At 40.2% G+C, this 14,900-nt stretch overlaps 1 protein-coding gene across 4 annotated transcripts in view; it reads left to right on the top strand.

Annotated features, from left to right (window-relative positions):
• Nucleotides 1-14,900, top strand: part of ATP2C1 (ATPase secretory pathway Ca2+ transporting 1) — a 170,983-nt gene that overhangs the window by 26,031 nt on the left and 130,052 nt on the right. Inside the window, exons 1-2 of one of the 4 annotated variants that reach the window (XM_045503647.1) lie at nt 8,030-8,321; nt 8,612-8,794. The exons of 2 other annotated variants lie outside the window; for them this stretch is intronic. In XM_045503647.1, coding sequence (XP_045359603.1) covers nt 8,789-8,794 — 6 coding nt within the window. In that variant the 5' untranslated portion in view covers nt 8,030-8,321; nt 8,612-8,788. Of the gene's footprint in view, nt 1-8,029; nt 8,322-8,611; nt 8,795-14,900 lie in introns of those variants that run through there. One more of the 4 variants, XM_045503648.1, reaches the window with a different exon arrangement.

Raw genomic sequence — 14,900 nt, 5'->3', positions numbered from 1 at the left:
CTGCTTACCTCACATGGTTGTGAGGATTAAATTTAATTATGTACATGGAACTGTTAGGCCAACTGAAAAGCCCTAAACAAATGTGTAGTTTTGTTGGCTGTTCACTGAAAATTGATTCTCATTTCCCTAAAAGTAATACAAATTCTTTAATCAAATATGCAATCTTTACCTTTCCAAGTGCTTTTTGAGGGTTAAAATGAACAATTTAATCATTTAAACCAGGGAAGAATATATTAAGATTTTTTTTCTTTGAAAAAAAATTTTTTTTAATGTTTATTTATTTTTGAGAGAGACAGAGGCAGAATGCGAGTGGGTTAGGGGCAGAGAGACAGGGAGACACAGAAGCAGAAGCAGGCTCCAGGCTCTGAGCTGTCAGCACAGAGCCGGACGTAGGGCTCAAACTCACCAGCTGTGAGATCGTGACCTGAGCCGAAGATAGACACTCAACCGACTGAGCCACCCAGGCGCCCCTTAAGATATTTTTCTTAACATTATAGCTTTTTAACTGCTCTAAGTCAGAAAACAAAAACAAGTTGATGTGCAAACTTCAAAATAATAAATATTTTTGTCAAGTTTGTTTGGAAAAAAATGACCGGCATACTTCAGGAAGGTGTAAACTTAATTTTATTTTAGCAATTTCACAGTAGAATCTATCACTAAGTAGTCATTAGCTGAATAATTAAACAAGAAAAAAAAATTAAACAAGAAAAAGCCTGATGTTAGGGCACATAACTGTATAATAAAACATTTTTTTTTTGTTTTTGAGTTTATTTACTTTGAGAGAAAGACAGCACAAGTGGGGGAAGAGCAGAGAGAGAGAGGGAGGGAAGGAGGGAGGGAGGGAGAGAGAGAGAGAGAGAGAGAGAGAGAGAGAATCCCAAGCAGGCTCCACACTGTCAGTGCAGAGCCCAATGCAGGGCTCGAGCTCACAAACCATGAGATCATAACCTGAGCTGAAATCAGGAGTCCGGGGTTTAACTGACTGAACCACCCAGGCACCCCTAAAAGTTCTAAAATCTAACTAGTTTTCAAGAGTTATGTGCAGTTACATAATTTAAAAATACTCCTGATTAGTAATAAGTAAAATTTGTTAAAGGAGTTTTTGAGATTAATAGCCAATTTTTTACTAATATGCTAATATGGAAAACCTTTAAGTTAAAAAAACAGAGGGGTGCTTGGGTGGCTCATTCCGTTGAGCATCTGAATTTGGCTCAGGTAAAGATCTGGCAGTTTGTGGGTTTGAGTCCTGCATCGGGCTCTGTGCTGATAGCTCAGAGCCTGGATCCTGCTTCTGATTCTGTGTCTCCCTCTCTCTCTGCTCCTCCCCTGCTCGTGCTCTGTCTCTCTCAAAAATAAATAATAAACATTAAAAAATTAAAAAACAAACAAACCGGTAACACTCCCTTGTTCAGTTTTTTCTGACTTACATCTTGTTCTGTAACTTCCCACTGATTAACATTGCCTTTAATATTAAGGTACTTTATTTAATATTTTATAATTTCATATGACATAGTACTTTGAATTCTTTTAACTTGTGTAGGAGCAGCCAAAGCATCAACCAATACATTAACCTGTTTATCTAAAGTAAACTGTTTTTTTCTCATTTAGAACTCTGTCAATTAGGATGCTTCTAGCTGCAAGTAACAGAAAATATAATTTACTATCTCATATTAAAGGAAGTCCTGTGGTAGGACAGGCTGCAGGATTGGTTGATTTGTTAGCATAATTATGTATTAAAAGACTTGGCTTCCTCAGATCACTGCTTTGTCATCTGTGGTGGTGGCTTTTCTGAAGAAGAGGGGAAAGATGGGTAATAAGGTGGCTGCAGCACTTCCAAGCATTCAGAATTATGGGGAGGGCTTGTTAAATCACAGATTGCTAAATCCAACCACCCAGAATTTCTGACTCAGTAGGTCTGAGTGGGAACTGAGAATCTGCATTGCTAATGAGTTCCCAAGTGATGCTGCTGCTCCTGGTAGTGGGGGCCACTCATTGAGAAACACTAATTTAGACTAAAGATCCTGGAGGGGAATGGATGATTGAGGATCACTGGTAACATTCATTACAAGATGTCCTTTATCATTTGGAATATAACAGAGAGTTCCTTTTGCTCTCCTCATAAGGCCTGATGCCATTTCTAGTTTGTCAGCTTCCTGTTCAATATTCTACAGAGGGACAGTGCTCACTTAGAATATCAATAGTCCTATGGTTGAGGTAGCAGTTTCTTGAAAATCGTTTTGCATTCAACTGTTTGAACCAGGGACTGGTTGAGCCAGTTCAAGCCCCACGTTTGTACTTCAGCTTATTTGTTCCTGTCCTGTAGAAAGCTTTATTCCCCTTTCTTTCCAGAATCCCCATTTTCTTAATTTCCCAAATATAGAATATTTGGCAATATTAGGTTATTTCTAATATCTTGTGAAATAGGTTACGTAAACATTGCCTTTTATAACCAAGAAAGCAAAGTTGCCTGAAGGTATATAATGTGCTGCTAATCTAATTTTCAATATATATATATTTTTAAAGTTTCATTTATTTTTGAGAGAGCGAGCAAGTGAGTGGGGGAGAGAATCCCAAGCAGGCTTTGCACTGTCAGTGCTTGCAGCCTGCCACAGGGCTCAAACCCACAAACTGGGAGGTCATTACGTGAGCTGAAAGCAAGAGCAGAACGCCTAACCAATGAGCTATCCAGGCAGCCCTGCTAATCTAATTTTCCATCTGATTGTTATTTGTAGTGATGAATTTTCTAACCTGAAGATTTAACAGTTTGCTTGTGTTGCAAAAACTCCTTCCTGCCAATTTGTAATTCTCCTTCTCTATCATCAGTCTTGCAAACCATCTTATCAAGTTGCAATTCTCCTTTCTCTGTTAGCTATTTCATAATAAACCTTTTGGTGTGGCTTCCTTATTTTGTGTAGTATGCTCAATATGAATATGGTCTGTTTGCCTGACTGTCCAGGGCTAAACTTCAGAATCCTCATAAAACCTTAGGCAATTTCTGAGCTGATCACCCTCTCTAATTTATTACCATAATGGCATTTTTTGTGCCTTTTTTCTCATTTGTTCTCACATCAGGAAGCACAGTGGAGAGAGATGATTTCTGCAGGGGGCCTGGAAGGACTTGAGACAAGTTCAGGCAAAGATGCAAGCTTTGCAAAAAATATTTGACTTCTGGAAAATGGTGGGCTAGAAAATTTCTAAGTGCAAAATGTACCATTTTGGCAGTGTGAGGAAATGCAACCTTTCCCAAGGCTCTCTCAGACCTCAGTGTGCAACACAGTAAAAAGAGATGAAAAATGTTTTTGATGAGAAATTGAGGAAGCATATAAATGGAGGGAGGAGGCCTAGGCTATTACTGCAGACACAGCAGGGGGCCAGCAGATAAAATATAGAATCTGTTTGATAATTTCAATTAATTTATGACAACCAACCCACCTGCAAAACTTTCAAACTTAGTAGAAGATGCTGGCCAGTGCCAATTTAATGTAGTTGGCTATTCTAAGGCCTGTTGCTTAAACCTAGTCTCCAAGCTGTCTTGTCTAAGAATTAAAATTCTGTGTTTTGATCCTAAGGTAATAACTGAGGACTGTGCAGGAAATTATAACGCTTTGACTGTCAGGCATTGATACACATGCCATCAAAATCCAAAGCACAAGCTCAGCTGACATTTCCTTTGTGCATGGAAGCAGCCATCTCAACATTGTTATCTTTTAATTTCAATTAAACCCATGGTTACCTGGGTTCAAAATCTGGGTGTGAAATTCCATCTTCTCTGAGCACAGCTCAGGTTTTAATACTTCTTACAATGATTAGGACTTCTTGTACAGACCAAGTTGTCCTAGCTAACCTCTTTGTGGTTTGAAGATTTAAGTTTACTTTTAAACGTTGGAAAATCCCTGAATTCTTCTTTGCTTTACAGGAAAGTAGAAGCTCATGCTTTAGTTTGATCATAGGTAGCAAGTAGCAAAGTCAAAGATTGGATTGTTTTTTTTTTTAAAGGTGGAATTATGTTTATTCATTCAGCAACAAATATGTATTTATGATGACCATTTTCCAGATTACCTATTTATTCAATAGGTCTTTATTATGGTCTTTACTACAGACAAAATAGTTTTTGGCACAGAGATGAATTAGGCTGGTTTGGAAACTAGACAGAATATCTTAAAAAAAATTTTTTTTTTAATGTTTATTTATTTTTGAGAGAGAGAGAGAGAGACACACGGAGCATGAGCGGGGGAGGGGCAGAAAGAGAGGGAGACAGAATCAGAAGCAGTCTCCAGGCTCTGAGCAAGCTGTCAGCACAGAGCCTGACGCGGGGCTCGAACCCACAGACTGGGAGATCATGACCTGAGCCGAAGTCGGATGCTCAACCGACTGAGCCACCTAGGCGCCCCATAGACAGAATATCTTTTAAATGGGTACATTTTTACCTCAAGATAAATCTTGGAGTGTATGTAATATGGTATATTGTGTGTCTGTTTTGTGTGGAAATAGTGAAGTCCAGAGTCAACCTCTAGATATGGGACTCCAACTCACTTTGCTCTTTTTCCTTCCCTTTCTATCTTTATCTCTGCCCCCCCACCCCTCCCCTCCAATCCAGAAGATTGGTAGTAAATACCAAAGATCCCAAATATCACCATAGGCTCAGAACGTGTTGAATGGGGAAACTGAGTCACACATAAACTTTAAAAATTAAAAAAGTACACTTTAAATTCTCTAGTTTCTTCTGCTCAGTTTCAGCAAGCATTTCATGTTTAGAATGCTAGCAAGGGTGGAAGCTATGAAATTTTGTGGGCTAATAAAATATTTGTAAAGTACTTGCCTATCTCTGTGCTAATAAAGCCAAAACACAGGTAGCTCATTTTTATTCTTGCTTCTAATTTTTACTCTTCCAGCACTGCTAAGGCACAGAACCAAGCAGATGGATAGCAATTCTGGCAGGTGTTTGTTAGACACTTATTCCGCCTGACACTGCTTATAGTCAAAGGCTGTACTTCCCCAAATTTGGCCCTTAGCATGTCCTTTTCCCATAGGAAGAAAAATATTTCGGCTCTTCCGTTGAGTGGGTTAGCTTATAAAAATAAAGTGTCATGTCTTTAGATGCTTTTAAGATACCTACCTTGAAAAAAAATGACAACTTCTTTTCTAGCCCCTAGATACAATTCCTTAACTATTAACCTTTGGTACTTAAAACAAGGTTAAAATAGCCTTTAAAATAAAACATTGAGGAAGTATTTTGAAATAACCTTTTCCAGGTTAATTTTTACATCCCAAAAGCCCACATATTCCGTTATTATCCAGGTTTATAAAAATGCCAGCTATCAAATTTCATACTAAAAACAAGATGCTCACATCCTTTGTGCAATAAGGCATAGTATAAATAAAATTAGAACACCATGACTGTTCCTTCCTCAATCTTCCCTATTTGTAACATTTCCCCCAAGCAGAGATGCCTGACAAATTCTCCTTTATTGCTCATATGTGAACACTTTTTGTATCAGATACATAATTAATTTTGTAGGTTAAATATTCAGAACAGGAGTAGATTTGCAGAGCATTGATTCACAAAGAAGAAATAAGAGGGAACTTGAACATAATACATTTCATTGCCATTAATCTCATTCTAGCTAAGAGTCAATGCTTTTGCTTGCTTCTCTGTATAATAATCTTATATTTTTATAATGCCTATAATTTACAACCTGCCTTCACTTTATCAGATCCTCACAACAATCTTTTGAGGGATAGAAGGATAGTTATTATGCCTACATCTGTATCTAAAATATCATTCTATGTATGTATATTGTGCAGTGTACATATAGTTTAGTCCCCTTCCCCCAAGATGAGGACGTAGAGATTGCTACACAAAAGTCTCATGGCAGGTTAGCTGGTCATAGGAATAAACGCTGGGAAAAGGAAGAGGTTTCCGAGGCTCATGGCTAAAGCATTCCCCACTGCTCTGGCTTGAATAGTGTTAATACATGCTGTCTTTCATATACATAGGAAGTCGAAGTTGGTGCTACTGATGTTGGCTAGTTTGGTGGAAGAGGTGTTCAGACACAGAACAGAACATCACTGTGAAGATGTGTTGGTGAGGTTGAAAGATCTGCTGAGTGGTTGAACCAGCTATCCTTTAAGGCTTTTTGCTGCTCTCACGCCCAGGAATTTGTGAGATGACTAATGGTGGAATAAGAATGCAATATATAACGCTTCTTCTGGACAAAGCCGGTTTTATCCAGTTTCTTTTTTACCTTAGCAATAGGAACAATGGCCTTCACAATTTAGGCAACCAAAAAGTAAAATTTCCGTGTCGGCTACTTTGGGTGTAAGGCATGGGGTGATACATCCTTTGGGGAGTTAATTATGAATTTAGTGTTAATGCTGGGGTATTGGAGTACACAACAGATAATTCTGAAGTTACCTCAGATAAAATGTCTGAGCTAACTAAAGAAACCCAATATCAAATTCTGTACTGTGAAATTACACTTTTTGTAAGATCATATGTTCATATCAAATAATGTCTCCTTTTACAGTTTCTACTTTAGATGCTAATGTTTTTGGTAGTATGCTGTGCTGTCAAGGTCCAATAAGTATAGTAACTAATAATCATTACAAATTGTTTACAACATTGAGCAAGAGATAGCACATTCATCGTTGTACAAATGAGACTTGTAACACCACCGGGTAGACAAAATTCACTAACCATGTAAGCCAAAGGTGTGTCATAGATAGTAACTCTGAGACTAGAAACTAGTTCATCCTAATTTTTATGGTTTGTTTTGGAATTTAAAAGTGACTTCGTTGAATAAAATTTCAATGTTTCTTAATTGAAAAGTAAATCTAGAAAACTGTCCAGGACTTTTGATCCTAGACTAGTTTCACTTACTTGGGATTAAACAGGGAAGACAGGCAACCCGGTCCATTTGCTTATTTTGACGTTGAACATGTGGTCAGAGAACATACTGGGAAGTGTCACAGGACCTGAGATAAGGGGCAAGTTTTTAAAGAGAATACGTGTTGATGGAGAGAAATACCTCTAGCACACAAGGGAGGATTTTTCTTCTGCGGTCTCTAGACAATTCTTTGTGGAGGATGCGGTCGAACTCAGCAGGTGTAGCCCTGCCCTCTAGTGGATTTGGATGCGAGAGGGCTTCAGTTTAGTTTCCTGTGCCTGGTTTACTAAGGGTTAGTAACATCAACCATCTATAAAAATCACTTATTGGGGGATCTGGATTAGATGCTGGCAAAAACAAAACAACAACAACAACAACAAAAAAACAAACATAGCCAGTGGCCGAAGGCAACGCCCGTTCTTCGGCTTCTATCTCTGGACGCTCAATTTCTAGTTGTTCCAATCTTTCGAGTTCCACACACTTGAAATGAGTAAAAAAGGCTGAGCCCTCCCTTGAGCTCTGGGGCTGATCCTTGCCCTCTCATTACATACAGGCACCGAAGCAGATCCCTCATCGGGACAGAACTTTGGGAAGTCGCCCGGCGATGACCTCCTCCCGCAGTTAGAGCAAAGAGGCCGTACAGGGGTCTGCCAGTGAGGGTGGGGAAGTACCAGTGAGAACACCAGAGTCTCTCTGCGTTCGCCCCTTCCCTCGGAGGTCCTCGCGTCGTCTGCCGAGATTGTGACGGCCACCCCGACGGGAGGGGCTTCCTAAGTCGCCTTTGTTGAGGGAGCTCAAATACCTCCGGGACGGGGAGCATGCTCGAGCCTGCCCGCTTGGCCCGACCCCACGGCTGCCTCTTGAGAATGTGTGGCCGGGGCTGGGGAGCGGGCGGGTCTCCGACCCTCGCGCCCAGTGGGTGCGTAGAAACGGGCGGGCACCGTTCCCGGGGGTCAGCGAGGAACCTCCACAGGGCAGGTAGGGCCGGGGCGGGCCACCGGCCCCGCACGCCCTCCTCCGGGAGCGCTCCGCACCCAACCAGAGCCCTTTCGGGGCGGACCGCTCGGCCTTCGCTTCACTTCCGCCGTCTGCGCCTGTGCGTGCCAGTGCGCGTGCGCGCCCTCCTCTCGCAGCGGAAGTAGTGGCGACAAAGCTCGGTCCACGGCGGGCCCGGCTGTGCGGGGCGTGCTGGGGCGGGGGGCGGCGGGGAGGGGCCGAGCGCAGGAGGCGGAGGCGGGAGCAGACCAGCGCGGCCGCGCCGAGCCGGCCGGGCCGACCGTGACGGGTCCCCTCACCTCCTCTCCTTTCCCCTCCCCGACCGCCCTCCCGTTCGCTCCTTCCTCACGCCGGGAGTAGGCTCCCGCCTGGCGCCGCCGCTCGGCGAGCCACTCCTCTTCGCCCCAGGCGCGCGGGGCGCTCCCGCGAGCCCCGCGGGTGAGTCCCCGCAGCCCGGAGGAAGGGAGTCTGGGGCTTTGGGAGGGCACCAGTATTACCTATTGCTTCCCATTTCCAGAAACTTCCAGGTCCTAAGGGAAGGGGCATCTGGGGATACCCCGGCTTGGGAGTGTCTCTAGGGCGCCGCCCCGCCGGCGTGAGCTGGGGGCGTTGCGGGTGGCCGAGGGGGTGGGCGCGCGATCTGGGGGCTCCTGAGGTGGTGGCGGGGCGGGGGTCCCCCTCCTCGCCCTCTCTGTCGTCAGCGCCGCTTCTCCTGGTTTCTCTTGCAGATGCTGCTGCTAGGGGTGGTGGGAGCAGCCGTGGGACGTGTGGCCGGGAGCGGGGGTGACAGCCTGGGATTCCGGGGGCTTCTCTTCCTTGTCCCCTTCTGCTCTCTATTCCCAGTGTGGCCACGGCTGACACTAAAGACTTTGTAGCCATCAACCCAAGTGCAGTTTCGATGGAAAATGAAGGTAAAGGCCCCTGGCAGACGGGTTGCACCGCGGAGTTGAGGGTGTGGTGGTTTGCTTTTAGTTGCCTGTTTGCACCTTTTTATTTTCCAGATTTTGTTTTATTTTTCCTTTGTGAAGTACACAAGGAATTGCTTTCTTAGGATACTCGCTTTTATTTTCGAACAGGGCATTTCGGGATTCGAGGTGCTGTGGGCTGACCGAGCTTTATTCTGCTTTCCTGAGAAAGCTACTGTCTTTAGCTTAGGGAATGGAAGGGAAGTTTTCATTTCAGATAGCATCTGTGCTTGTTTAAATAGCTATTTGAAAGGAATCACTGGAAGGGAAGTGGAAATGGAGAGGGAAGGGATGGACTGCATCTCTGTATTTGCATATCAAGACTTGATAATGGTCTGTGACTGGATTCGCTTGTAAGAACGAAAACAGTTTTTTATTAACGCAGATTTGTTTTTCAGCTCACACACACATATACACACACACACACACACACACACACACAAAACTCTGAATTTAATGGAATGTTATGAAGTGATTTCCTTTCTTGAAGTTCCTCCCTATTTCAAAGCATCATTTAGGAAGGAGGTTGATGGTAGAATTTGTCCACTACACTTTGGACCACTAAATTATCATTCACATGTTACTTGATTTCTTTGGCCTCATTAAAATATTTAATTCTTTTCATTACACGCACTGGCTGTTTTTCAAAAGCATTGAACAGCTCTGGATATTGTTTTTTTCCTTTTGAAACAACCACTCTTATTCTCTGGATGGTCTTGTGTGCGATGATCTTTTTTTCCCTCCCCCTGGTCTGCAAGATGCTATAAAAGATACTTACAGATTACAGTGTGTCCTCTTGTATCCTTTGGTTTTTAAAATCTGTATCTGGTACAAAGGAGCTGCAGTGGAGCTTACTGGTTGCTTCCTCACTTGTTTTTTCGTTTTTTGAGAATGTAAGCTTGATTGTCGTAAGTAGGACCGGTAGTTTAGAATAGATGTTTCTTATACGCATAATCTGTTTTGCTGCCTGAGACCCCTGGGATATGTGGGAACTAAGAGAGTCACGATTATATTGCTCAATTTTACTCTGGATGGATAACTGGTGGAAGACATTTTCTGAAATACCAAAGTACCTAACTGCAGAGGAGTTATACTATCTAATTGGGTCTTTAGAAACAGCATTTGAAAGCAGTGATGTTTTTGTCTGGTGGTATGGACGAATCACTTTTCTGAGGCTTTCTCTTCTTTGTTTTTTGGTTTACAGATTTCAGAAAGGCAAATCCTTTCTTCACAAGAGACAAAGAATATTAAATGCATTCATTCATGTACCTGTTTCTTGGTAGTTGTATTTTAAATAACATCTGTATCTTGAATTTCTGCTTTCAGAATGTTAACAGATTTAAGAGAGTAGCCTAAAGTAGGTGTATTCTTAAATGTTGCTTTTGTTTCTTCATCTCTTAGGAAAAGGAGCATGACTAATAAAGATGACTCTCATATTGTCTATTGACGTGAGGGAGTGGTTGTGAGATGGGAGCATGGTGCATGCTTGTGTCTGACTGAGTGTATTATGTGGCCTCATAATAAAAGATTATACAGTTCTTAAAAACTTAAAGGGTTTTTTTTTTTTTTTTGGCCTCATAATAATCAAGAAGCCATTTTTGTCAGTTTCTCATTACCATAAAAATTTTTTTCATAGTTAAACATCTTTAAGGAGAATTTTTATAAATCTAGAGTTTTCAGTGGACTATTTTGAAATACATAGAATATCATTGCTTTCCTTTTTTATAGTTAGTATCTTCCCTTGATATGGTGTAGTAACATCTTGGGAGTGTGAAAAAAAAGTGGATTTAAATCATGCCTTAACCCGTAAAAGTTGTGTGACTTTAAGCAGATTACAGTTGACCCTTGAACAATGTGCTGTTTAAGGGCGCCATCCCCCCCAGTTAAAAATGTACTATAACTTTTGACTCCCCCAGAACTTAACTACTAACAGCTTATTGTTGGCTGGAAGTCATACTGATAATAAGGTTGATTAACACAGTATATACTGTATTCTTACAAGAAAGTAAGCTAGAGAAACAAGAATGTTAAGAGAATTAAAAGGAAGAGAAAATACATTCACATTACTGTATAAAATCTACATGTAAGTGGACACATGTGGTTCAAACCTGGGTTCAGTGGTCAACTGTATTTCACCTTTTTTAGCCTCTGTTTCCTCATCTATAAATTAGGATTGGTGATACTTAGCTTACATAGTTAAGATGGTACAATCAGAAACCTCCTCTAGGGAGAGAAGAAGGTATTTAAGAGCATGCACTGCGGAGCTTGGCAAACTGACTTGAATGCCAAATCGCCACTTAGCATAATTTGGCCTTGTGCAAATTATTAAAGCTTTTTGTACTTCAGTTTCTTCATCTATAAAATAAGGGTATTGATAAGACCTACCATATGAGGTTGTTATAAGCATTTAGAACAATATCTGACATATTGTAAGTGCTCAATAAATAATTGTTATAAATAGCCTAACCCAGTGTTTGTCCGCTAGTATGCCATCTGGCATTAATGTTGTCATAAGAGTTGAATGTTGAGAGGAAGAATAGTAGTGGCTCTATGAAGTTGCCATTATTAGTTAGGGGATGGGTGAGTTAAGTACAGGATTTTCTACAGTGTTATAGCTTTAATTCTGTAGAGAAAGTTGGGGCTCCAGCAAGAAACCAGGGGCCAGTGTGGAAGGAGACAGGTTTGGATTTGAATCCTGATTGGTAACATTTTCCTCTTCTAAAAAAAATCTGATGAGTTACTATGCTTCTGAGTTTTCCCATCTGTAAATGGGATAGTGCCGTCTTGGAGGTTTGATGTGAGGAATAAATGAAGCCTGGTATGTGAAGTGCCCTGAATGATGGTTGACACATGGTTAGCATGCATGAGTGATTGACTCCTCTAGTTGGTATGTAGATAAATTACATCTCTAGGAATGTATGGGGAAGAATTGATGGTGGCTCCCAGAGGCCACTAGCATGGAGGTTCTTAGGTAGTGTGCATTGTCTGCAATGGTTGTTGGGGGAATGACTTCATCCTTGTGGTTCCTTTCGACAATGGTGGTAAATTTTCTTTGGCACTTCAGTTTCAATTCTTCTGGACCTTTATCCCATGTCTCATTTAAATTGTATCAGCAAAGCTTAACCGGTTTTGAGCCTTAGCTTCCAGGATGCTTCCTGAATATTTCCTGCCAGTCACGGGAGGTACTTGAAGGGTTAATTTCCTGGAGTTTCAGGGATTGGTCCTAGACATCTATTTGTAGAACTCCTTTTGCATGTTTATTTTGAATTTAAACAGATACCACCTAGGAGTCTGAGATGTACAGGTAAATGGCTCTTTTCCTGATTAAAAAAAAAAATTATTTGTGTTTAAAAGAATGGCTTATTAGAAAAGATATTTCTAGCTGGAGAATTTTGCAAATAGTTTACTTTTCCCACTAATGGATTTTTTTCTTTTGAATATATTTGGTCTTTTTCATAGAAAAATATAAACTTAATGTACAGGAAACTAATAGAGCCTTAAATATTTCTTTGACTAGTGGATAGAAATGTAATAATCTTCAAGATTTCAGGACATGTTTATAGCTATAAGCAGGGCTGGTATAGGTCTAGAATAAATTCCTTTGATCTCTTTGGATAGCATTTGAAAATGATAGTATGTTTATTTACTCGTTACTTTAAAAATAGTTTTTGGTCAAATTGTTAATCATCTAAGAATGCCTCAAGAAAAGATTGTATGTTAGGATAAGGATAGTTGGAGGAACTGCCCGTAAAACAGACGGGAAACCACCTTAATTGCCTTCCTTTAACTAGAAATAGGAAGCCAGGTTATAAAAATATTTTATACCTTTAGGTGTGGAAAACATAATTTTGCTTGCACTTTTGTCAATAAAGTAATATTCTTAATATTTCTAGAAAAGAGGCAAAACTGAGGTTTATTTATATAAAAGCATCTTATAAAATGTAGTAATTTAACCCAGAGAAAGGATGCTACACAGATTATTTGTAAGCAGTAGCTTTCTGACAGTTGAATTCTAAATACTTGATTTGTTTTAATGTTTTTATCATTCATTTAATGTCAGCGGAATTGAACTGTTAACTGCAGCAGTATCAATCAAAATAGTCTCCTGGGAATATACCCCTTGAGGCTCAAGGTTGATTTTCTTTTGAGATCTTGGTTAACCATAATATGTTTAACAAGGTTGTATTTTGTTCTAAAGCTGGAAAGAATACCATAGCTTGATGGTAAAGTTAGCTGGTGTGAATTTTAAATTACAGTGTTGTTACTTGTAGCATCTTAACTCTTAAGGGTCAGTTCAAAAGGTCCTCCCATATTTACTTTGTTAAAAGACACATTCTTTTTATAGTGATTTCAGGAGTCACTTGTGACAAGATTATCTTTATGATTTTCATATGGACAAGTGTTGGTAAAAGGTAGTAAAGTAAAAACTGATTGGGGGAGCTCTAGATTAATGCCATCCTGTTGTACAGGAAAGGATTTCTCTGAAAAGAAATGGGAGGCTAAATTGACATTGCATTTCCTTTTGAATTTTTATGGCTGGTATTTATATGCATTTGCTAATTATGTCTTCCATCTTCAGGCTTTTGAGTTACTGTTGACAAAGGCGTACATCTTAGAATGACAAGGAAATTACTCAAATTGTGTTGAATTAGATTGATTTAGGCTAAGCCTATTGGATACATTTAGGAGAAATTTGAGTGAAATGTTTTAAGGATATCATATCATAGGTTATAGACAGAAAGAAAGTAATAGAAAGTAATAGTGTAGGTCAAAAGCATCACATTAAGATGGCTGTAACTGGGCATGTAATTCAAGTTCAATCCCTGCTTTTTCTTTCTGCTTCAGGTAATAGGGAATGTGTGAATTGGAATTATTTAATATTACCTGTTAATTATAATTGCTTAATTAAGGCATTGATCCTCTCATAAAGGTGCTGTCTTAAACTGGTGCCCCCCAAGAGGACATGCATGATGTGTCTTTATTCTTTCTGGAAACTCTGAGACATTGAGACATCCTTGTAGAAATTATTGTCACTTATTTATTTACTTAAAATGAACAACCTGACAAAGTTGGAATTGCAGTAGGATCCTCACACTAAATATATTTGCCATTTTATCGGAAAACTCAAATAGTAATGGAAGCAGAAATATTCAGGATGTCAGCCATCCTAATTTTCTTGAATATTGCTTTTTAAAAACTGTGAAGTATAAATTAAAACTTTTGGCTAGGTTGTGAATTTCAGATATTGGATTTAAAGTTATCTTGATTTTGGGATCTTAAAGTTAAAAAACATAAAGCATTTCCTAATGATCATTAATGCAATAAAATTCTGTTCCCTGCTTACGGGAGAGATAAACTTTAGAACAGGTCTTGGATTTCCTCTCATCTTAAATCAAATGCAGTATAAATAAGCCTCTTGTTGCTGTATATTCATATATGTTGTGAATATATCTTTATGTGCCTTTGCAGTTATTTCAGCAGATACTGTTTGACCATCTAGACTTTTCATAGTGGAATGTTTGCTTTACCCACCTTCATCGGGGTTTATATATTGGGAGAGGCAGAAAGGCTAGTTGGATCAAACTTTCTCTGGGAATCACCTCCCTCCTCTTTGTTGAATGTCAATTGTACATTCCCTAAGAACCGGCAAAAGCCATTCATGGCACAAGTGCCAGAAATAGCACGCAAACCACTTTTTAATGGCATGCAAAACAATCTCTGCTATGTTCTTTTCTTAATGCTTGTCAGGGTTTGCTATTTATTTAGAGTTAACATCTGACTGTGAAAGTGTCCATGATCAGATGGGAGATTCCAGTTTCTGTTCCCACTCCAGAAAAAGAGGGTGTGGTCTTTGCCCACCGCTGTTTGAGGTCTGCCAGCCCCCTACCCTTAGAGGTAGTTCAGTTATGAACTTGATGTATATCCTTCATTCGTTTGAGGGACCAAGAGAGATTGGTTCCTTCTGATCTGTTGGTAGGAAAATAGAGGGGAGATGGGCTTGTGTCTATATTAGAAGATGGAAATGGAGAGTGGGGATGGATGAAAGAGACAT

This window comes from Leopardus geoffroyi, chromosome C2, assembly GCF_018350155.1.
Source record: "Leopardus geoffroyi isolate Oge1 chromosome C2, O.geoffroyi_Oge1_pat1.0, whole genome shotgun sequence".
NCBI lineage: Eukaryota > Metazoa > Chordata > Mammalia > Carnivora > Felidae > Leopardus > Leopardus geoffroyi.
This window is presented reverse-complemented; position numbering and strand designations above follow the sequence as displayed.